This window comes from the organism of the source record quoted next, unplaced genomic scaffold (assembly GCF_019419815.1).
Source record: "Pyrus x bretschneideri cultivar Hongxiangsu unplaced genomic scaffold, Pyrus_bretschneideri_v1 Contig46, whole genome shotgun sequence".
Lineage (NCBI taxonomy): Eukaryota > Viridiplantae > Streptophyta > Magnoliopsida > Rosales > Rosaceae > Pyrus > Pyrus x bretschneideri.
The window spans coordinates 1,795,906-1,819,376 of record NW_025999783.1 but is presented as its reverse complement, the minus strand read 5'-3'; the positions used below and the strand labels follow the sequence as shown (position 1 = coordinate 1,819,376).

The window sequence follows — 23,471 nt, the reverse complement described above, 5'->3', positions numbered from 1 at the left end:
TAACGAAAAAGGGATGAGCTTAGTTTCACAATAGGCTAACAATAATATAGTTCAAATTCGCTTTTGGCGAAAATAGAACCTAAAACCTGTCACTTTAAAGTGAAGAGAAATATCACTAGACTGTAATACTAAAGGCAAAATGATTTTGAATGGCTGACACATAATTTTTTTTAGAATAAGTACTGATATAGATTGAGTCCACATTTGATGCACAAGTTGACAGTCAATGCCAGAGTGAAGTCGTAACAAGGTAGCTATACTGAAAGGTGCCGTTGAATCACCTCTTTTTCAAGAAGAATGATTGCTTGTTGTGTATTTTGGTTTGAGGTAATGTTAGAAAAATAATTTTTTAAACCAAATTATATGTCATCCACTAATAGAGGCAAGGTGAGTGCATGGGAGGATTCCTTGACCCAGTAACTTTGTGGCCAAATTGTAGGCTCTTTTCTGCTAACAGTAAAAGACAAAGAAAAATTGAAAGGCATGATGTTGTTGGTGCCGAAGCAGCATGATGTTGGTTCCTTGTTTTGGGGAAGAAAAGTAAAGGCTAGGAACTAGGAAGTAGCCTTCTTTGGTATTTCCAAAGGCAGAGAGAATAAGGGTGAGCTTCGGTGCTAGCACCATTCTTTTTTTTTTTATCAAACTAGCACCATTCTTTGGTGTGAAAAAGGTGACTGGCCTTTTATTGTTAGAGAAGCAGAGAGAGCTGCCGAGAGCCCCAAACAAGAAGAAAGAGCTGCTACTCCATTTGTTAGCTATCATTCCATCAAAGATGAGTTGTTATAGGTTTGAGTTACACCGACTCTGGCGAAGATTCGTTAAAATTGTGGTATTTTTTTTTTGTTTTGTTTTTGCATTTCATTTGGCGTATATTTTCTGTGGGTTGCTTAAATTGGTTTTCAATTGGTTTTCATGCTGTTTTTAGCACAACAAACTTGCAGTCCATCTTCATATACATCATCGACAACTCTCTCTCAACGCCTCTTCTCCTCCCACTAAATCTGCCCACTGCCTGGCAACCTCTAGATCGTTAAACCCGCATTTTCGTCCTTCCCTGTCTCGGACGTTGAATCGGCTGACAACTTGTGATACCAAACACGAATTTTAGAGTGTAAACATGTCAGTATACTTCTGATCCCATTGTAAATTTAGTTTAAAAAATTTAATCTCCTTAATATTATCGTTTGTTTTGACACTTCTTCGCATCCAAAAAGAAGTGAGCTACGTATTTAAAGTATAAATTTGTGCGGTTTCAAAGATCAATGGTGTAACATACAAAAATTGAATTTTGCAAATTACCCAATATTAAACTTGACAGCCACAAATAAACCCTAATTCCTCCTAAAACCCTCGGCGGCGTTGGAGCCTTCTCCCTCCTCGTCCTCCTCCAAATAAAGCTCAGAGAAATCAGAATCCTCGCATGCCCAAATCCCTAACAAGCACGCAGGAGGACGCTATCAACCCTTCCCTTCTCGCATTCAAGCCTCGCCAAGTTCTGCTCTTAAACCGAGACATGAAGCACAGCAAGCCTGGTAGCTCTGCCGATGGAGCCCAAACTCTGAGTCCCGATCAGAAGGGTCAACTCCTCCGCGCCGTGGCTTGGTTCCTGGAGAGCAATGGGTTCTCCAGAACCTTGAAAAAGTTCCTTTCAGAAGCTGGAATCGAGGTGGGCACTTGTCTATTTTCTGTTTGGTTGCCTAGAAACAGAGGAAAATGCAGAGCATATATGAATTTTTATTGTTGCATTCTCAGAAAGTTGTTTCGAAGGACCGATTTTGAAAACTCCCTAAATGATCAAAGCATTCTCTATAGAAATTTTTACTGTTTGTTTTGGATCTTAATTAATTAATCCAGTATCGATTTTCGTAGCCGTTATGATGTTTTCCTTGGCCTGGTTCATATCTAATATGATTGAATAGTAATGTATTTGTAACATTGTCCCAGAAGATGGAGTTGGACAGTTCCTTAATGAAGTATTAGATTTTATACACTGTAAATAAATTTGTACTGTATTCTGTGGTTGATGTTGAATTGAATTCAAACTTGGTTATTGACCTTTTTGCAGAAAAGTGAAGTGAAGGACTCTCTTTTGGATTTTGGAGAAATGTACTGCAAGTATTCTGAGATGTGGTAACTTGACAAATTCTTCAACTTTCTTTTTTCTCTTAGTGAATTTTTATATGTTAGGATTTTGGCTCGTCAAATATGTCCTAATTGGTTTAGGATTGTTTTAGGAAAATTAAAGGTATACCGATTCTTGTCCTAGAGGGATTAGGAAAGAATTTCAGTTTTCATTATTCAATTTAGGTTTGGATTTCTAGAAGTCTATTTGGATTTAAATAAGTGTAATTTCCTAGTCCACTTAGAAATAGGAATTCAATCAGCTTTGGGACATGTAAGCTGACCCAATGCCTATAAATAGGGTGCGGCAAGGCTTAATTTTTTCAGAGAGAAAACAGCCAGAGACAGCTGAGAGTTTTGAGATTAGTTCTAGGGTTTGCAAAAGTTCTGTAATCTCTATTATTAATCAAAGGAGTGGTGATTTCTAAACCTAGAGAAATCACAACTGGATGTAGGCAAAAGTTCTGCCGAACCAGTATAGTTCTTGTGTGTTTCTAAGTTTTTTGTATATTTGGTAGTTTAGTCTATTGCTGTTGGTTACATTAAAGAACAAGGTCTAGTGGGCATGTTTTTCAACATTATGAAGACACTAGACAGTCATCAATTGTGGTATCTTCTTTAATACTTTTGAAATGATTCTTTAAATCATTACACATGTCTACTTAAAGTATTCAAACGGTATGAGTTTAATACAGATGATAGTATTTGTGTGGCAACTTAAATTACGAAACTTTTGTGTTCTGATTTTTTGTAAGTTCAATGATGTGGGAGTAGCAAGAAGGACGGTGTTATGCTAATCTTTCATGGCAAAGATATTTGGGATTAGATGGCGATAGATTTTGTTTTAATGCTTAAGTAGTTTTAGATTACAGGATCATATTTTAAACAATAGTTGTCACATACTTGTGGTTTTAGAGGTTATCTTAGATTTTCGTGTGCCATTCTAGAATCATGCTGATGGCAATCACTGGCATGACTTCCAATGGGAAAAATCCCGATGCTGTCTGGCAGACTGCCATAATGCCTCAAATACATTTGGTGATCGTACTGCTATTTAATTAAACATTAAATTACAGTCTCTATTCTAATTTGACCTGCATTTCCTTGTTATGTAGTAGTAGAGGCACAAATGTCCACAGCGAGGATAAAGGTATGTAGGAATTTATAAATTTGCTTGCTTTCCATCATGCATGAAGGCTCTCTCCCTAGCGTATAAGTATGAGTCCCATGATGTAGATATGTTCATTATTTTTTGGTCATGAGGTAAATGTCCCTGAACTTTACCCCATGTTTAGTTTTCGTCCCTGAACTCCCATATTAGTTTTTCCCGTCCTCTAACTTAACATTGCGTCGCATGAGTGGTCCTTCCGTCAAATTTGTCTTCCTTTCTATCAAATTTAAGAGTATAGTGGCCTTCTCGTACTTCTGATCGGAACCGTTCATATTATAAATGACAATGTAAAGATCATCTCTACAAAAAATCAATTAAAACTAAGATTGTTTAGTCAATCCTTAAGGAGTTCCGATCATAAGCCCTAAGTTTTGCAAATAGGTCATGAGGTTTAGTCAATCTTTGAGGAGCCAAGTCTCCCTCTTTAAAAAATTCATATTTTTATATTTTGATGAAATTCCTATTTATCCCTCAACTTAATGGAAAAGTTGTTGGAGCTAACGAAAAGGACTACTAGTGCAACAAATGACATAATTCGAGGACGGGAGAAACTATTAGTAGAGTTTAGGGGCAAAACTAAACTCGTGGTATAGATCAAGGACCTTTGCTACAATTTAGCCTTATTTTTATATTGCTCTTATGTTAGTTTTTTTAATTCTGCACAGTATTTAAGGATACCTTCCACTTGCTGGTAAAGGCTGATAAGTTATCCCAGGAGGCAAAGAAGTCCAAGATAACTTCTGGTTCTCTTGCCGATGCAGCAGCAGAACATCAATCAGAGCAATTTCCTGGTGCAACTGGAAAAAAAATCAAAGATGCTGTGCCTTTAAAGGAAAATGGTGTTGGTGATTCTGAGGTAGAGAAGAAACCAAAGGATAAGAAGAAAAAGAAGACCAAGTCAAGTATGGATTCTGTCAGTGCTGGTGTAGAGCAGCATGGCTTGGAAGGAAAAAATGATGCAAATGAAATTTGTAAATCAATTGCTGATGACAATCCAATGTATGAGAAGAGTGTCAAATCTAAAAGTAAGAAGAAAAAAAAAGATGGTTTGGTTTCTGAAAGTTTAGGTGGTGAGAATGGGAAGGCACTTAGTGTTGGAGATATGAATGGAACTAGTTCTGGAAAAGATGATTTCAAGATATCAAAAGCGGATGCTACCGATAAGGAGAATAAATGTTCCAAAAAAAGAAAAAGATTAGTTTCTGAAGGAAATGATTCACAGCCTACTGACAACAAAGAAGATGAAGAATCCAAGCGCAGAATGGTAGAGGGTTCAAAAGCATCCAAGGTAAGTGAGCAACCAGAAAATAATGATGCATCACAAGGAAAAGCTGAAAATTTTGGTGAACTAGAGAAAAGGGCCGAGAAGTCTTCGAAAAAGAAAAGCAACAAGCAACTCAACGGTTCAGCTGAGGTATTTCCTTGATCTTTATGTGTGATAGGAACCATTTGAGATGTGAGTTATTCATGCAGCCTCTTTAGAGGTTCTCTAGGTTCTACATGTCTTGTTAAACGCATTTTCCTTCCATTTTATATGTGAATAAATGAAAAGCTTGTCTCATATTGAACTCTTGTTACTTTCGATTCAAGCTCTTTTGTTTTGGAGGCGGTTTGAAGTCGTATTGTTTTGACACTTCATTATGTCATTTCGAATGAGTTTGTTCTTGGGAAACTTTTTCTCAACTATTATTGTGTTCTATATTATGGATGAGTTTTGGAACCAATAAAAGGGTAGAGTTCAAGAAGTACCTTGACCTTATTAGATGGGAGAGGGTGAAGAAGCTAGGACAGAAGGGTAGAGTTCAAGAGAGTGGGATGCGTTTAGGAACGTGGAATATAGGAACCCTAACGGGAAAATCTATGGTAGTAGTGGAAGTTATTGTGAGGAGAAGGATAAGTATTATATGCCTCCAAGAAACTAAGTGGGTTGGTCTCAAGGCAAAGGATCTTGAAAACTTAGGTTTTAAACTTTGGTATTCAGGCACAAATAGAATGAGAAATGGTGTTGGCATCATTGTGGACAAGACCTTGACACAAGATGTTGTAGACATCAAGAGGGTAGGAGATAGAATTATGGCAATCAAGATTGTAATAGGACAAGAACTCATCAATGTGATTAGTGCGTATGCACTTCAAGTAGGGTTGGATACGAGTTTGAAGGAGAAATTTTGGGAAGACCTTGGAGACTTGGTGCAAAGAATCAGTCAGACGGAGAAGGTATTTATAAGAGGAGATTTAAATGGACATGTGGGCAAGGAGACAGGCAACTATGGAGCATTGATGGTGGTCATGGTTTTAGGGAGAGAAACAAGGATGGGGAAGCCATCTTGGATTTTGCAATGGCATATAATCTCTTCTTAGCCAATACCTTCTTTAAGAAGAGAGAAGAACATGTGATCACCTACAAGAGCGGGTCTTCAAAAATACAAATAGATTTTCTTCTAATGAGGAAGGGGGATCGTATAACTTGTAAGGATTGCAAAGTTATACCGGAAGAGAGCTTGGCTAATCAACATCGCTTGTTGGTGATGGATGTACATATCAAAAGAGGGAGAAAAAAGAACAAGACCTTGAAGTGCCCAAAGACTAAATGGTGGAATCTAAAAGGAGAAAAACAAGTCATTTTCAAAGAAAAGTAATCACCCAATGCATTTGGGATAAAGAGGGGCAAGCTAGCCAAATGTGGGATTCCATGGCTAGTTGTATCCGAAAAGTGGCAAAAGGAATCTTGGTGGTGGAAGGAGGAGGTACAAACAAAAGTTAAGGCTAAGAAGGAATGTTGTAAAGTCTTATACAAGGATAAAACCAACAAAAACAGTGAAAGCTATAAAATAGCGAAGAAGGAGACGAAGAAAACTGTGAGAGAAGCGAAGCTAGTGGCTTTTGACGACATGTACAAGCGACTAGATACCAAAGGAGAGTTGGATATCTATAAACTAGCTAGAGCAAGGGAAAAGAAGACAAGAGACTTGAACCAAGTGAGGTGCATCAAGGATGAGAATGGAAAGGTTCTTGCTACAAAGAATGCGGTCAAAGACAGATAGAGAGGTCATTTTCATAATCCTTTCAAAGGAGTACTTCTTTGGGGGAGTAGAGTAACTCAGAAGAGGGTAGAAACTACATCTACCGCCGAATCAGGAAGGAAGAAGTGGTTGTAGCTTTGAAAAAGATGAAGCATAGAAAAGCAGTGGGCCCAAATTATATACCGATCGAAGTATGAAAAGTTTTGCGAGAGATGGGTATAACATGGTTCACAAACCTTTTTAATAATATTTTGAAAGCGAAGAAGATACCAAATGAGTGGCAAAAGAACACTTTGGTGCCTATCTACAAGAATAGGGGCGACGTACAAATTGCATAAACTATATGGGTATTAAATTAATGAGTCATACAATGAAGCTCTGTGAGAGAGTAATTGAGTATATACTGAGGCAAGAGACACAGTTCTCGGACAACCAATTCGGGTTCATGCCAGGACGCTCAATCATGGAGGCAGTCTATCTCTTACGAAGATCTATGGAAAGATATAGAGATATGAAAAAAGATTTGCACAAGGTCTATATAGATTTGGAAAAAGCATGTTGTAGGGTCCCACGATACATTCTTTGGAGGATTTTAGAGAAGAAAGGAGTATGAGTAGCATATATCCAATCTATAAAGGATATATATGATGGAGCACGGACTGCCGTAAGAACTCACGAAGGACAAACCAAAAGCTTCCCCATAACTATAGTGTTACATTAAGACTCATCTTTAAGTCCTTACCCTTTTGCATTGGTAATGGATGAGTTAATTGAACATATTTAAGGTGATATTCCTTGGTGTATGCATTTCGCAGACTATATAGTGTTGATAGATGAAACTCAGGAAGGAGTAAATAGGAAGCTTAACCTTGGAGAGAAGTGTTGAAATCTAAAGGTCTTCGCCTAAGTCAGTCAAAGACAGAGTATATGGAGTGCAAGTTCAGTTTGAATGGAGGCTCAAATGAGGTAGGGGAGGATTGGAGATCAGGAAGTACCAAAGAGCGACCGTTTTCGCTACCTAGAATCTATCTTGCACAAGAACAGAGAGTTGGATGGAGACTTCAACCATAGCATACAAGCTGGATGGATGAAATGAAAGAGTGCATCGAGTGTGTTGTGCAATCGTCGCATGCCATTAAAGCTCAAGGGAAAATGTTATAAGATCGCAATAAGGTCATCAATGCTTTATGGCAAAGAATGTTGGATGGTGAAACATCAACACGTACATAAAATGAGTGTAGCGGAGATGAGAATACTTCATTAGATGTGTGGGCACATGAGAATTGATAAGATTAGGAATGAGAATATCCGAGGTAAAGTAGCAGTAGCTGAAATTGAAGGAAAGATGAGAGAAAATCAGTTACGGTGGTTTGGACATGTGAAACAAAGACCCACAAACGCTCTGATTCTAAGATGCGATTACGAGACAGAGGTTTAGAGCCAAAGGGATAGAAGAAGACCTAAGAGACTTGGGAAAAGACTCTAAGAAAAGATTTTGAGTACCTGGATCTAACAAAAAACATGGCACAAAACCGAGCGCAATGACGTTCTAGATTCATACAGCCGACCCTACTTAGTAAGAAAAGACTTTGTTGTTGTTGTACATTATGCATGAGTTTTGTGTGGTGCTTTATGCTGTTGTTGGATTGATGTTTGTTTCCTTTTCTTTATTTCTCTATTTCTCTCTTGCGCTTTATACTTATGTAACTTCAGGGTTAAAGTTTAACCAATGTTGATAAATGTTGTTACTGCAGCCAAAGACGGTTAATGCATTTCAAAGGGTAAAAGCTGATGAGGTGGAATTTGTTGATGAGAAGCTTCGAGATAATTCTTACTGGGCAAAGGTGTGAGACTGATTAGCTTCTGTATTATTTTCTTGTACTCCGTACTTATTTTTGTCCACTATTTTCTCCCTCTCAATTCTGTGCAGGATGGTGCGGAGATTGGCTACGGTGCAAAAGCACAAGAGATTCTTGGGCAAGTCCGAGGAAGGTGTGTATTCTGATTGCCACATTGTTGTATTCTAAACTGTTTCATGCTCTTTTGAATTATCATCTTGCTTTTCCTTTTTGGAGTACTGCTAGTTAGATAAACAAAACCGACACTCTGATACAGGTGGCTCCCACGTACAATGGTAGGTCACACCTTTGTTAGAGAGGGTCAGTTTTTTGTGTCCAAATTGTTGTTTCCTCTTGTATTGTTAAATCTTATAGGTCTTTGGCTGAATTAAAAGCCGAAATAAGTTTGCAGTTTGCACCATAGTTAACTGGTGAAACCTTTATGTTTATATTAGATATCATATATAAAATATAGGGATAAATTACATTTTACCCCCTCAGGTTTGGGGTGGATTTTAATTCCTTACATCTTTAAAACATTTCAATTTCATACATTTACTTATCATTTTATTTCAATTTCATACATCCATTAAAAAATCTGTTAAGTTAACCGTTAAGTGATGATGTGGCGAATAAGGGGTTCCTATATGTGCTGACGTGGCTGCCACATTTGTGCCACGTGACTAAACACTTAATAAAATATTTAAAATATTAAATTAATGGGAAAAGACTTTGTGGAAAAAGGCTTTGTTGTTATTAAATTAATTAATCAATTAAAGAAAATTTAAAAAAAAAAAAAACACCAAAACCAAATCGTCTTCCCCACCCCTTTATCCCCACCCGAGCCCACCCCCAAATCACACACTCCCTCCCTCTCTCTAATCCCTAAACCCGGAAACCCTTGTCCAGGACCTCTCTCTCTCTAATCTCTAATCCCACCTTCAAGTTATACAGAACCTCGAGAGCCATGAGGATCAGTAGCAACCCCTCGTCTAACCTAACATCGACGACAGCTCCGATCACCTGACAGACCTTGCCGACGGCGCCTTTTCCGGTGAAATCATCTGTGATTTTTCCACTCACTGACGTCGTAGCAGGTGTGGGAGGTGTGGGAGGCTCAGTGGCTGCTGTGGCCGATGACGTCGAGTAGTGGGCGTGCGAGAGAAGGTCGTGAGGGGGGGGATCTGGGGGTGGGCTCGGGTGAGAAGGGGATGTCTCTGATTTGGGGAAGACGAAGGGGTTTTTGGGTTTAAGGATTAGAGAGAGAGGGAGTGTGATTTGGGGGTGGGCTCGGGTGTGGAGAAGGGGGTGGGGAAGACGATCTAGTTTTGGTTTTTTTTTTTTTTTTATATATATTTTAAACTTTTCTTTAATTAATTATTTTAATATTTTAAATATTTTATTAAGTGTTCAGTCACATGGCACAAATGTGGTAGTCATGTCAGCACAAATGAGGACCCCTTATTCGTCACATCATCACTTAACGGTTAACAGATTTTTAACAGATGTATGAAATTGAAATAAAATGATAAGTAAATGTATGAAATTGAAATGTTTTAAAGATGTTGTAAGGAATTGAAATCGATCTCAAACCTGAGGGGGTAAAATGTAATTCACCCAAAATATAGTAATTATGATTTTAAAGCACCTTTGAAGCTTAATGTATTGCTACACGGCCTACTATTTTCGTTGGCACAAAAATATTTGTAATTTTGAAAAACAAGTGCACATCACTGGCAAGTTCAAACCAACATGCCCATTGAATAGAGTTGTGCCTAAGTCAATGTAGTTGATATAAGGATTTCATGTGAATGAGTGTCAAGATAAACAATCTATATATACGCAGTCGGGTGGGGATGACACCAGTCCTCGATAAAATGAATTGGAGGAATAATTGTTTAAGATGGTTTGGTCATGTTTAGTGAAGGGCTTTAAATGTAATAGGAGTAATTTGATTTAAGTTGGAGTCAGGCCGTGCAAAGGTTATAGATTGACGGACAGTTAATTTGGGTGTTAATTGGGTAAACAACTGGTGGGGCTCATAGTGAAACCAAAAATTCATCTAGCTGACTTGTAATCAAAGCTACATTTAGATGTCTCTAGTGTCTTAATTCATTTGAACGGAAACCCCTCATATTGCCTTGGAAATCAACTTGGATAAAGAATGGAATGGGGGTTCAGTAGATTAAAATGTTCCGAGAAGACACCCATCATCATACTAGAAGAGGGAAAGGATTAGGGGTTAGAGGATCGGCTGTGAAAGATATGACTAACATAAATGGTATAAATCCTTCGAACATGTTGTCTGTTAGGAAATAATTGTAATGTAGTATACTGTTGAAAAAATAACATGTGACTTCTGTGAATGAATTTATTTTATTGTATTAATCAAAATTTTAGGCCTTTCCGCTTTTTCTAATGTACAAGTTAGGGTTAAGCTATTTCCAGAAAAAACAGGGATAAGCATCCACCTCCCTTTGCTCTCTCTTATTTCTTCACCTCTAACCATCCTTCTCTTTTTCTCCAGTGGACTCTGCTATAGGGATTGGTTTTATTGGGGAAACTCCGATGTATTTCGAGTTTCAACTAATGTACTGTTTTTGAGCGCCTGTCCGCAACATATGGATTCTATGGCTAATAACCCCACTCCTCTTGTTTGTAATCCAACACTATAGTGCAAGCTAATTTCTGGTCAAAGTTTCGCAAAAACTGTCGCCCAGGAATGCAGGACTCTTGAACTAATTTTTTTTTTCTGTCCTGCTGGAGTGTGGAGAAAAGGTTATATTTCTGGTGTACATAAAGAGCTGAATGATTTGGCACTCTTTAAACATAAATTTTCAAAAATAAAAAGATAACTAGTGTCTTTCATATTGCTATTGAGCTGATTGTGATGCTCCTGTTGAGAACTATATTAGACTTAGAGCTTTATGCCCTTCATTCCCACACGCACTCGCTAGAATGTCTTGTGTTCTTTTTTTTTCTTCAACAAAAGATAGTATCTACATTAAGGGGGTGGGCAAGTGGGCCAATTCTTAACAATGGGCTTGTCATAATAATGTGGTTCAATTTTGCCTTTGGCGAGAATCGAATCTAAGACCTCTCACTTACAAGTGAAGAGGAATACCACTAGACCGTAGTACTAAGTGGCTCTCTAGACACTTGTTTCTTAATTATGCTTTCCATTGAATTTGCAGGGATTTTCGGCACGAAAAGACCAAAAAGAAGCGAGGGTCATACAGAGGAGGGCAGATTGATCAGCAATCACACTCGGTCAAGTTCAATTATTCTGAAGAAGATTAACTGGAAAGTTTCCTTAAGGCACAAGTCAAGAACGGTATTCACTTGCAGAAACATCTTCTTCCTGGACCCTACCTATTTATATTTCCAAAAAAAATTCAACCAAGGGCCCATTTAGAGTTTTACAAGGCAAAATTTTTGAAATGTCATTTGAATTTATATACTTTTATCATGTGAACTAAAATTTTAAGTGACTTGTCATGTCAACTTTCTGAAACTATCAATGTGTCATATGCTCTCAACTCTGTTAAGTTTTCTATCCAAACAAATCGTGTACGTTGCACATGACTTGTGTTTAGGCTTATTTATGACTTTCAACTCTTCACTCCCTTCTAGAAGCCTTCTAGAAGGTTGCATTCAACGAAACAAAAATCTAGAGTTTCTACAGACTAAAAATGAAATGATTATGCAATAGAATACTTATTTTTATTCTAAAACAAAATGAAACTTAGTATAATGACATGATATAATTTTGATTGAGTTTCGTTGCGACAGTATATAGTCCTCAAAATATACATTGTTTTTACAAAATCATTGCTCATGGTAAACAATGAAATGAAGTTAAAATGAGGCCAATTGTTCGAAGGAACCCTAAAAACGAGTTATGTGCAAGTATTTTGAATGAAAAGTTTAACGATGAGTCATATGACAAATTGAAAAAAAAATGTATAAGTTCATATGATAATTAAAATTTTTTCCTCCTTTGTAATTCTCTTCTTGTTCTCGATGGGATGAGCCAATGGAAGGCTAGCTCCAGTCCGTTGATAGTAATTTTCTCTTAAATTGTGGTCTGAAGGATGTACGATAAAATATTTATGTCATGAGTTTAATTTATTTGTTCTTCTCTCTCTCTCTCTCTCTCTCTCTCTCTCTCTCTCTCTCTCTCTCTCTCTCTCTCTCTCTCTCTCTCTTACTTATTTGGGCTTGGAATTGTTAACTCCAAAGACTCTTGGTTTTCAAAAATTTGTGTCTCTAGCCGCAAATTGACTGGTGCTTAATTTTTCCCATAAGATGAACTTATCGAGGAAGTTATGTCCTCACAGAGATAGTAATTGCTATATGAAGTTATGTTTACAGGTTTGTTTCGCATTTTTATACATGTTATTGACAGAGTGTGCAACCACACAAGCTTCGAGCGTAAAGATAAATGTTCTTAAATTTTAATCACTTCTATATACCCCCATTAACCTCTCATTGGGTTTCACCAAAAAAACAAAAAAAAAAAACCCTCGTAATGAGCCCAATTAAGAGTTACTTCTTTGCCAGCCCAATGACCAAATTGTGATTATACCAAATCATTGCTAGGCCCAAATTGGACTCAATGGTAACATGTGATAAATGACAAGATGAAATTTCACAGAGCTTTACCACAATCTTAACCAAAGCTAGGTCTAGGAGTACTGCCAAAAGTGAAAAACGTAGCATTGAGTAGTCCGAAATTGGAGAATAGAAACGAGTTAGAGTTTGATAGATTTTCGACGTCTCCACACATTGCACATAGTTGGGTTTGATATTTCTGATGATGTATTGAGCCCGATAGTGTTAGGATGCCAAATGTCATCATCTTGTGGTTACAGTTAGAGTTGAGTATTAGTATAAATAGTACATTGTAAGAGAGGAAAGACAGTTAATGAAATATTGATTGTTTGTATAGTTGTTTTGTTATCCTATCTTTGTGCAATTGTGGAAGATGTAGAGTAAGGTTCAAACATTGGTATCAGAGCCTAAGTTCCCGACGCTGCGGAGGGGGCAACCTGGAAAGGGCTACCTTAATCGGACGACCAAAGGGTGCACCGCCATTAAGAGTGAAAGCCACTAAAGTAGGGGCTGTTGTGGGCGTCAAGTCTTCCGAAGGGTGGTGTGATGTTATGATCCCACATCAGCTACATCAGAAATGGTGTAGTGGTACTTAAGTCCTTGGGGTCCTCCCACCTATTGGAATCCACCCCATCTATTGGAATAGTCTTTTGGGTTGAGCTCTTTTCTTGGGCTTGAGTACATAACATTGGTATCATAGCCAGTAGTTCGTTCCTCTCAATCCTTCTCCGTTGTATACCGCTGCAAACGTTTTGCAAAACCATGGAATCGAGGGTTTCCAATCGGAAAGCCAACTTTGACGAGTTCAAGAAGTCTCAAGACGAATTCATTCGAACGGAAACCCCTTGTATTGCCTTGGAAATCAACTTGGATAAAGAATAGAATGGGGGTTCAGTAGATTAAAATGTTCCGAGAAGACACCCATCATCATACTAGAAGAGAGAAAGGGTTAGGGGTTAGAGGATCGGCTGTGAAAGATATGCCAACCATAAATGGTATAAATCCTTCGAACATATTGTCTGTTAGGAAATAATTGTAATGTAGTATACTGTTGAAAAAATAACATGCGACTTCTATGAATGAATTTATTTTATTGTATTAATCAAAATTTTAGGCCTTTCCGCTTTTTGTAATGCACAAGTTAGGGTTAAGCTATTTCCAGAAAAACAGGGATAAGCATCCACCTCTCTTTGCTCTCTCTTATTTCTTCACCTCTAACCATCCTTCTCTTTTTCTCCAGTGGACCTCTGCTATAGGAAAATTGGTTTTATTGGGGAAACTCCGATGTATTTCGAGTTTCAACTAATGTACTGTTTTTGAGCGCCTGTCCGCAACATATGGATTCTATGGCTAATAACCCCACTTCTCTTGTTTGTAATCCAACACTATAGTGCAAACTAATTTCCAGTCACAGTTTCGCAAAACCTGTCGCCCAGGAGGGCAGGACTCTTGGATTAATTCTTTTATCTGTCCTACTGGAGTATGGAGAAAAGGTTATATTTCTGGTGTACATAAAGAGCTGAATGATTTGGCACTCTTTGAACATAAATTTTGAAAAATAAAAAGATAACTAGTGTCTTTCATATTGCTATTGAGCTGATTGTGATGCTCCTGTTGAGAACCATATTAGACTTAAAGCTTTATGCCCTTCATTCTCAAACGCACCATGTGCATGCACTCGCTAGAACGTCTTGTGTTCTTTTTTTTCTTCAACAAACGATAGTATCTACATTAAGGGGGTGGGCAAGTGGGCCAATTCTTAACAATGGGCTTACCATAATAATGTGGTTTAATTTTTCCTTTAGTTAGAATCGAACCTAAGACCTCTCACTTACAAGTGAAGAGGAATACCACTAAATCATAGTACTAAGTGACTCTCTAGGCACTTGTTTCTTAATTATGCTTTCCATTGAATTTGTAGGGATTTTCGGCACGAAAAGACCAAAAAGAAGCGAGGGTCATACAGAGGAGGGCAGATTGATCAGCAATCACACTCGGTCAAGTTCAATTATTCTGATGAAGATTAACTGGAAAGTTTCCTTAAGGCACAAGTCAAGAACCGTATTCACTTGCAGAAACATCTTCCTGGACCTATCTATTTATATTTCCAAAAATTTCAACCAAGGGCCCATTTAGAGTTTTACAAGGCAAAATTTTTGAAATGTCATTTGAATTTATATACTTTTATCACGTTAACTAAAATTTTAAGTGACTTGTCATGTCAACTTTCTAAAACTATCAATTTGTCATATGATCTCAACTCTGTTCGGTTTTCTATCCAAACAAGTCGTGTACGTTGCACATGACTTGTGTTTAGGCCTATTAATGACTTTCAACACTTCACTCCCTTCTAGAAGCCTTCTAGAAGGTTGCATTGGACGAAACAAAAATCTAGAGTTTCTACAAACTAAAAATGAAATGATTATGCAATAGAATACTTATTTTTATTCTAAAACAAAATGAAACTTAGTATAATGACATGATATAATTTTGATCGAGTTTCTTTTCAACAGTATATAGTCCTCAAAATATACATTGTTTTTACAAAATCATTGCTTGTGGTAAACAATGAAATGAAGTTAAAATGAGGCCAATTGTTCGAAAGAACCCTAAAAACGAGTTATGTGCAACTATTTTGAATGAAAAGCTTAACGATGAGTCATATTACAAATTGAAAAAAAAAAATGTATAAGTTCAAATGATATTTCAAAAACATTCCTCATTTGTAACTCTCTTCTTGTTCTCGATGGGATGAGCCAATGGAAGGCTAGCTCCAGTCCGTTGATAGTAATTTTCTCTTAAATTGTGGTCCGAAGGATGTACGATAAAATATTTATGTAATGAATTTAATTTATTTGTTCTTTTTTTTTTCTCTCTTTCTTTTTGGGGCTAGGAATTGTCAACTCCAAAGACTCTTGGTTTTCAAAAATTTGTCTCTCTAGGCAAATTGACTGGTGCTTCGTTTTTCACATAAGATGAACTTATCAAGGAAGTTATGTCCTCACAGATATAGTAATTGCTATATGAAATTATGTTTACAGGCTTGTTTCACATTTTTATACTTGTTATTGATGGAGTGTGCAACCACACATGAAAGCTTCGAGCGTAAAGATAAATGTTCTTAAATTTTAATCACTTCTTGGCGTAAATATATACCCCCATTAACCTCCTATCGCCTTTCGTCAAAAAAAAAAAAACAAAAAAACCCTCGTAATGAGCCCAATTAAGAGTTACTTCTTTGCCAGCCCAATGACCAAATTGTGATTATACCAAATCATTGCTAAGCCCAAATTGGACTCAATGGTAACATTTGATAAATGACGAGATGAAATTTCAGAGAGCTTTACCACAATCTTAACCAAAGCTAGGTCTAGGAGTACTGCCAAAAGTGAAAAACAAAGCATTGAGTAGTCCGAAATTGGAGAATAGAAACGAGTTAGAGTTTGATAGATTTTCGACGTCTCCACACATTGCCCATAGTTGGGTTTGATATTTCTGTTGATGTATTGAGCCCGATAGTGTTAGGATGCGAGATGGCATCATTTTGTGGTTACAGTTAGAGTTGAGTATTAGTATAAATAGTACAGAGAGAAAAAAACAATTAATGAAATATTGATTGTTTGTATTGTTGTCCTGCTATCCCATCTCTGCAATTATAAAAGACGTAAAGTAAGGTTCTAATAGATAGTCCCATGTGCTATCACGTCTTTCAATACGTGTTGTTCACGTTTCTTTCCCTTTTAGTTAGGACAAGTCACGTATTTCACTTGAGTGACGACAAATGTGGGCGGGTTTGTTGAGGATAGGTGCAATTTCTTCTCGTAAATAGTGCATAATGACTTCTTGTGCACAAGTATTGCACTCTTTAAAGTACAACTTTTTCGTTTGTATTTTCAAAAAGTTTCAATATCAGCAGCCTCAAGAATTTGCTCAATAAACTATGCTTATTTTCTCAATCAAAATTTTTAAGAAAAATTAATGAAAAAATGTTGAAAATTTTGAATTTTAATGATAAAGAAAAATAAAAGGTAAAGTGAATAGTACTAGGATTGACTTTTTAGTGTAAAAATATGATTTTTTGTTAAAATGAACAGTACCATGGACTTTTCGTTAAAACTCTCAAATTTTTAGTAGTTATGTCTATACCCAATTTTCCACCATCAACCCATATATTTGACGTGGTTAGATTCAAAGAAGATGAAGATGATTTTTAATAACTTTTCTAGATAGTATTATAGTTTATAGTTTTAATAATCATAGTATTATCTAAGGTGTTATTGGAATTATCCCGAAAGTGCTTGAGAGTAGGAATAATTAAGGAGTCCAATGTTTCATGCAATGAGGACTCATCTTGAGGTGACGACTAGATATGTGGTGCATGCAATTATCTCTAGTAGTATCGAGATAACCAAGTATAAGACTTGGACTTGATCATGAGTTAAAAAGAGATAAAGGGACGGATTGGCCATGAGGAAATTAAAGGTAATTCTAACTATATTAAGATAATATTTCAAGGAGTTGCAATACTATCAGACTTTACAACTTGAACATCAAGCAATTTATTCCCATAAACACATTCAGGTTTGGTTGGCAGTCAATGGACGACGACCGACTAGATAAACGAGATTTCCAGAAGCAACCAGTGAAGGTGACTGGCTGGATAGACGGGGCTAGATTTGTGGAGCTAGATTTGTGGAGTTAGTTTGCCTTAGGAATCTCGACTGACTAGATAGACGAGGATTTTCTTTGAGTCTGTGGATGGCTATTTATCTTAAGTCTCAGTCAGCGAAGATGTCACTTCATTAGCCTTCTTGGAGAAGTGAGGTATTGTATAATTGGTTACCTTCAGGTTACATTATCAACTTTTACTATTAAGACACTCATAACCCTTGAGTACCTTTGCCCATATTGTTTGATACCAATTCGGTGGACCCATAATTTCATCAATATAGTTGAGGCTTTGTTTCTCTTCAAATATCGCTCCTCACTATGAATTTACAACCATCTACCCTTGCTGCTCGTTTCATTGGGTGTCTCTTCTTAGGATCTCCTCCAGATGTGTACTTTGGTGGCTCTAGTGGCCCGTAGCATTTAAAGTGCGCTTTGCACTATTTGGTAGGATTATGGGAGTGCTCTCAATGCGGGTAGCTTGCCTACCCCCATTCTCTTTTCATCCATTTAGTTCTTTGGCCTTTATTTCGGGTGATGGCGACGGATCTGCGGTGGCGGTGATGCTGTTTTGGTGGAGGTGGCTGCTTTACATTCTCATAACTAGGCTTTTCTAGTTGTTAATTGTGTTGGGCTGCTCTTTTTGGGCCAATTTCATTGTAATTTTCTTTTATGGAGTTGGTCTTTTGTTTGTCTATTCTTGACTCTCTTTTTGAATTGTTCTCACCTTGTACTATCTTTCTCTTTTAATGAAATTTACTTTGATTGGCCAACAAAAAAAAATAATTAAGGCTGCTGAACTCGGTACATAGAATCCAGAACTTCACAGTGATTTACATAACCTTATCTTCAGGTTTTAGAACTCAAGGCCGATGGTGTTCCTTCCTCGGCCAAACTCGCTTGATTCAGAATGTAAGCTCGGTGGCAAATTGGCATGCCCGCATCAACATTCAAACCACCAAAAAAACGTAATTAGCTACTAATTATTTTGTCTGCGCCCTGCTTAGACCTTGTAACTTTTAGAGTCGAACAAGTTAACATTCACTTGACTTTCTTCTAGATTCTTATATGCCGTTGGCTTTTGACAAAAGGAAAACGGTAACTTATAAAGATTACATTCGATGCATCCTGAGAAAGTAATAGGGCTTTGATTCTATCTTATTTTTAACATCTTATGCCTTATCTGTATTCATGTGTCTACATTGCTGGTATGAATTATTAAAAGAACACAGATACTTTAATTTTTTTCAAAAGCAATTAAAGATATTCTTACCAAAAGCAGAAAACCTTGAAATTCTTGTACATTCTACATATATATATATATATATATATATATGATATATCCCTTGCTTTCATTTGAAGCGAAGCTTGGAAGTTGAATTATATACAAAGATACTTTTGTGGGGATTTGGGGAGGACTTTGTCAACCAATCACTATAAATCCATAGTTTGAATATGAAGCAAGGGACGCAAGTTTTCTTAGAAATTTCAGTGTTGTCGGTGCAGTTGGTTAGTAATATTTCAGTGTTCTTGGTGCAGTTGTTTTGAAATAGCGAGCCCATAGTGTTGGAAAAAATCAAATAACGAGAAAAAGAACAAATTAATTATAAATTTTGACTATATTTATTGACTAAAGAAATAAGAACACTATATATTTACCAAGAACATTGCTAGACTAGATTTCTATCAACTAAAATTACAAGGTGTATTTATAAAAATTGAAATCTTAACAAACAAGAAAGCAATCGCAAACCCTACTAAATTATAAGAAAATAATCATAATTTATCCTACTAAAAACACTAATACAAAGAATACCAAAACTCGCTAACTTCAAATACACTAGATTGCTAACTTTTCCAACTCAAAGTAGGTTACAAACTTTAAAGTTAACCATGTCCTTGTAAGATTCAAGCTTTTTGGAGCTTTAGGCCAACGTAATTACTTTTTTTTTTTTTGAACAAACGATATTATCTATAAGTGGAGGAGTGGGCTAAGTCTTATAATAGGCTGACGATAATGTGGTTCAAATTTACCTTTGGCGAAAATTGAACCTAAGACTTCTTACTTATAAGTGAAGAGGAAAGAGGAATACCACTGTACCATATTAGTAAGTGACGGCCAAATTAATTACCTTTTCATCTATATATATACATTTATATATTTTTGTGTGTGTATGTGTGACATTTTCTAGTAATTGGATTGTTTAAGAGTTCGATAATCCTGTAGGTATATTTTAAGCTATAGACTCATCAATTCTAAAGGGTGGTGATATCTATACACTTCTTTTTTCCTCATGCACATTCCTACTTTTTTATGTTTCTTTTTTCTTTTGTTTGCTTCGATTGAATAAATCATAAGATAATCAAATGACAAAATATGCACAAGGAGAAATAGAGTATGTGACACACCCCGACCCAGAAAGTCCACTTGGACCCTGAATCGAGCTGTGCTGGCCGACACCTGGAAGGTGACGAAGCCATAAAATGTGATAGTGTATAAAAAGTGAATGAATTTGAATCTAAAAGTGTCTAAATACCAGAGTGCGCTACGAGTGGGAGCGAACCCATTTCACACGTATGTCAGAGCATAAGTAAGGTACAGTAGTGTGGGTAAGAATCATACCCTCAAAAATATCCATCAATACTAAGATTCGCCACAGATTCTTGTCAATACAAACTCAGCAGTTAAAACCTGGAGGGCACCATAAAGAAGGTGTGAGTAAGCAATAAAACCAAGCTTCCCAAAGTTACTACCTCTCAAAAAGTAATGCCCCTAAATGTAAAACCCGTATCGTTTTCCATAAGACAGTACAACATATATACATATATCCAAACCATACTCAGAAATGACCAAAACCACAATTTGCCATCGACTCCACCATACATTAATAAGTAGGCCAAATGAGCTAAATCAATACAAAGTGATATATCAGTCAGAGTCATCTAAAATGACTTGTACATCTTATCCATATCTCATCATTCATGGCTAGCATATAAGTCGGAGTCACCTATAGTGACCTGTACGACTTATCCATATCTCATCAATCCTGGCTAGCCAATAGCTCAATAAGTATACCTGCCCATGAGTCGGAACCACCTAAAGTGGTCTGTACGACAGGACTGGATGTAAATAAATACGCTCAAGTGCTACGATCACGTGAAGACTGGGCGAATAATCGCGGGTCACCTACGAGTCGGAACCACCTAAAGTGGTCTGTACAACAGGACTGTGCACCTACCTTGAATCCAAGGTGAGCGTAAGGTGCGGGAGGTGAACATCACGTGAAGGACTGTGCCCTGGCCACGGGCGGGAGCACTAACACCGGGGTACAGGTTCATGAGCTCTCAATGCATCTCAATATAACATGTGCAACTCATGGCAACCAGTACGACAGTATCGAAATTGCCTAACTCATAACTGTAGTCATGCTATAACGCAATCGATTCAATTATTACCATAAACTCACCTGAACTTACCTGGGTGTCCTGAGTTCACCTTTGCACTTGAAAGCATTCCCAATAATTATATGCAAGTAATATACATATGGATATATCATGATGCAATCTACTACTTAACCATGTCGTAGCATTTTCAATTATAAACAATATGGTGTGAAGTGTACAATCAGTAACGCCCTACTCCCAAACTACTTATTTTCAGGGATAATTATCCATGACAACCCAATTAACTCTAATTTAACTAACTAATTCACAAAACTAAAACTTGCCTTTACAAATTTCCTTCGCATTACTCAATTTCCCAAGCAAGGCTTTTGTCTCAAATATTTTATGGCTGCATCTAACGTCTCGTTAGACTGCCTATGTACCCTAAACAGGGATCAAGTCATTCGTAGTTCATATAGTACTTCAAGCATTCACAATAAATATGTATGAAAGTAATATGCCTAATCAATTTAAAAGTGTCACTAGAACTCTGAGTAATATGTACGATAAAAAGGAAAAGATGCACTCACCTGGAGTCCACGCTATGATTCTCTAGCGCACGCATCGAGGCGTCCTGAATGAATGGTCCCTGTGACCAATTATCAAATCACATCTCAGAACTCTTATCCGTAGAATATGTAATTCACATAAAACACAACCTCAACGACATTCTAAAATAGTTTGATACCCATTGACCACAAGTCAACCGTCGATCAAAGATCAACGGTAGGGTTTACAACCCTGTATAACTTGACCCGGAAGATCCGCATATTAGATTTCCAATCCGCAACTCCCAACGATCCACAATATGTTTCTAGAATAACATATTAAAATTTCATTACGATCCAACAGTCAGATCTCCGCCAATTGCCTAAAACAAGTGGTCGTGAACATTTATTTTACTAACTTACAAATCCAATTTAGGAAGATCCGTAAGTCGGATTCCCGATCCGTAAATTCCTATAATTTTTAAATATTACGTATTATAATGTATCCAATTTTGGTGACGATCCAACGGTCGGATCATCGATTCACATTTTATCAAGTAACGTATCGTAACGAATTTAGGTTCCAACTATCAACCTACGTCATTCAAATGACAAAACTGAATTCAAGACATTTGACATAGCCTAAAAATAGCATTGGCGGCCCACTGGCCACGCGCCGCCGCGGGTGGCGGTCGGCCGCCCCGACTAGCCGGAAAATTCAACTATTTCCAAAAATTCTCAAACATCACAGAAATGAAGATCTCAGTGAGTGGAGCAACTTTCATACCTGCCACGAAGTCCAAAAGTGGACGAAAGATGGTCAATTTTGCCCACGAAGCCGGCGGGTGCCTAAAACTTCCCGACATCGATTCGTCGTCTACGGTGGTCCAACGGGGTCAAGGTTGGTTGGGTTTTGCTCCTGGGATGATGGGCTACAAAGCCCAAGTGGTGGCATCGGCCATTGCTTTGCCGATTTGCCGGAAAATCGAGAAGGGTGGCCGGAGCACCATTGATTTTCGTCAACTTTCGTGGCCTCAAACCGCCTCATACCATGGTTAATCAAGGTGGTTCTTGGGTGGATTTTGTAGAGGGGAATGAGAGCTTCAAGATGGTGGTGGTGGCATCGAAAAACTCCACCGGAGTTGGCCGGAATCGGCCTTGGAAAGTGGGTGGTCGCGAGTGGGAAAAACCCACGGGAAAGCTGGGATATTTTTTTTTTTTTTTTCTTTTCTTTCCTTTTTTTGATTGGGCTTCACCTTAAATAACCAATTTCTGATTGGGGATTTAATTTAATCAACACTAAACCTTGAATAACCAATTTTGAACGTCCGTAACTATACCGTTATAATCCGGACTCGAAAACGGTTTTCGCCTATGCGTTCACATCCACGAGTATTACGAGAATATGTTAAAAGAATAAGTCATACGTCTCTCTAGACGATGGTCAACAAAAGTCAAAGTCCTTACCTCTAGGGCAATTTCGTAAATTCATGCTTTTTAAATAAAATAAAAACGTAAAATTTGGAACGGGTTGTCACAATCTACCCACCTTAAGAAAATTTCGTCCTCGAAATTTAAAATCGTCAGTCCAACGTTGAATACTCAAATTTAAAGAGATATGTATGTAAATACATACACGAGGAAGACATCAAGTTATAGTGACTACATAAAAAAAAGATGACATTCTGTCATGATCGGAGTGTAGTGACTCTTCTTTCATGCCTCCAAATTCCTACTATCCTCTCATAAACATATTCAAAGCGTAATGCACTTCGAAATTAAGCATGTAATATTTTTGGGTCAAGCCCACCTAACAATTAACGAATTAAATAAGTAAATACGAATATTAACGTAGAATAATCTACTTGTTTACTTACTTAACAACCCAACGAATAAGTTATTAATATTACGGTCTGTACCCCACAAAACCGACAATTCACTGTTGTCTTGATAAGCAAGTAACAATTCCCGAGGGTGCAATATTACCATCTTGCCCCTCAATGGGAAATACACATACCAGCCTCGATCGTACTCATTCACTACCTTCTGAGGTAACATCGTCAATAACATAAATTTTCAACATCACAATCTCAATCAAATATTT

General features: G+C 37.3%; 1 protein-coding gene across 3 annotated transcripts; it reads left to right on the top strand.

Moving 5' to 3' along the window:
• Positions 1–1,239: 1,239 nt before the first annotated feature.
• Positions 1,240–12,286, top strand: LOC103966907 (nucleolar and coiled-body phosphoprotein 1). Of its 3 annotated transcripts, XM_048567839.1 has the most exons (8): positions 1,240–1,666; positions 2,066–2,130; positions 3,237–3,271; positions 3,958–4,706; positions 8,070–8,159; positions 8,246–8,307; positions 11,348–11,485; positions 12,179–12,286. In XM_048567839.1, exons 1-7 carry the CDS (start codon positions 1,421–1,423, stop codon positions 11,451–11,453), a joined length of 1,353 nt encoding a protein of 450 aa, XP_048423796.1. In that variant the 5' UTR covers positions 1,240–1,420; the 3' UTR covers positions 11,454–11,485; positions 12,179–12,286. The 3 variants fall into 3 exon arrangements, with proteins under 3 accessions (XP_048423796.1, XP_048423797.1, XP_048423795.1); XM_048567840.1 differs by lacking the exon at positions 12,179–12,286 and having other exon boundaries at positions 3,240–3,271; positions 11,348–11,709; XM_048567838.1 differs by lacking the exon at positions 12,179–12,286 and having other exon boundaries at positions 11,348–11,709.
• Positions 12,287–23,471: the final 11,185 nt, after the last annotated feature.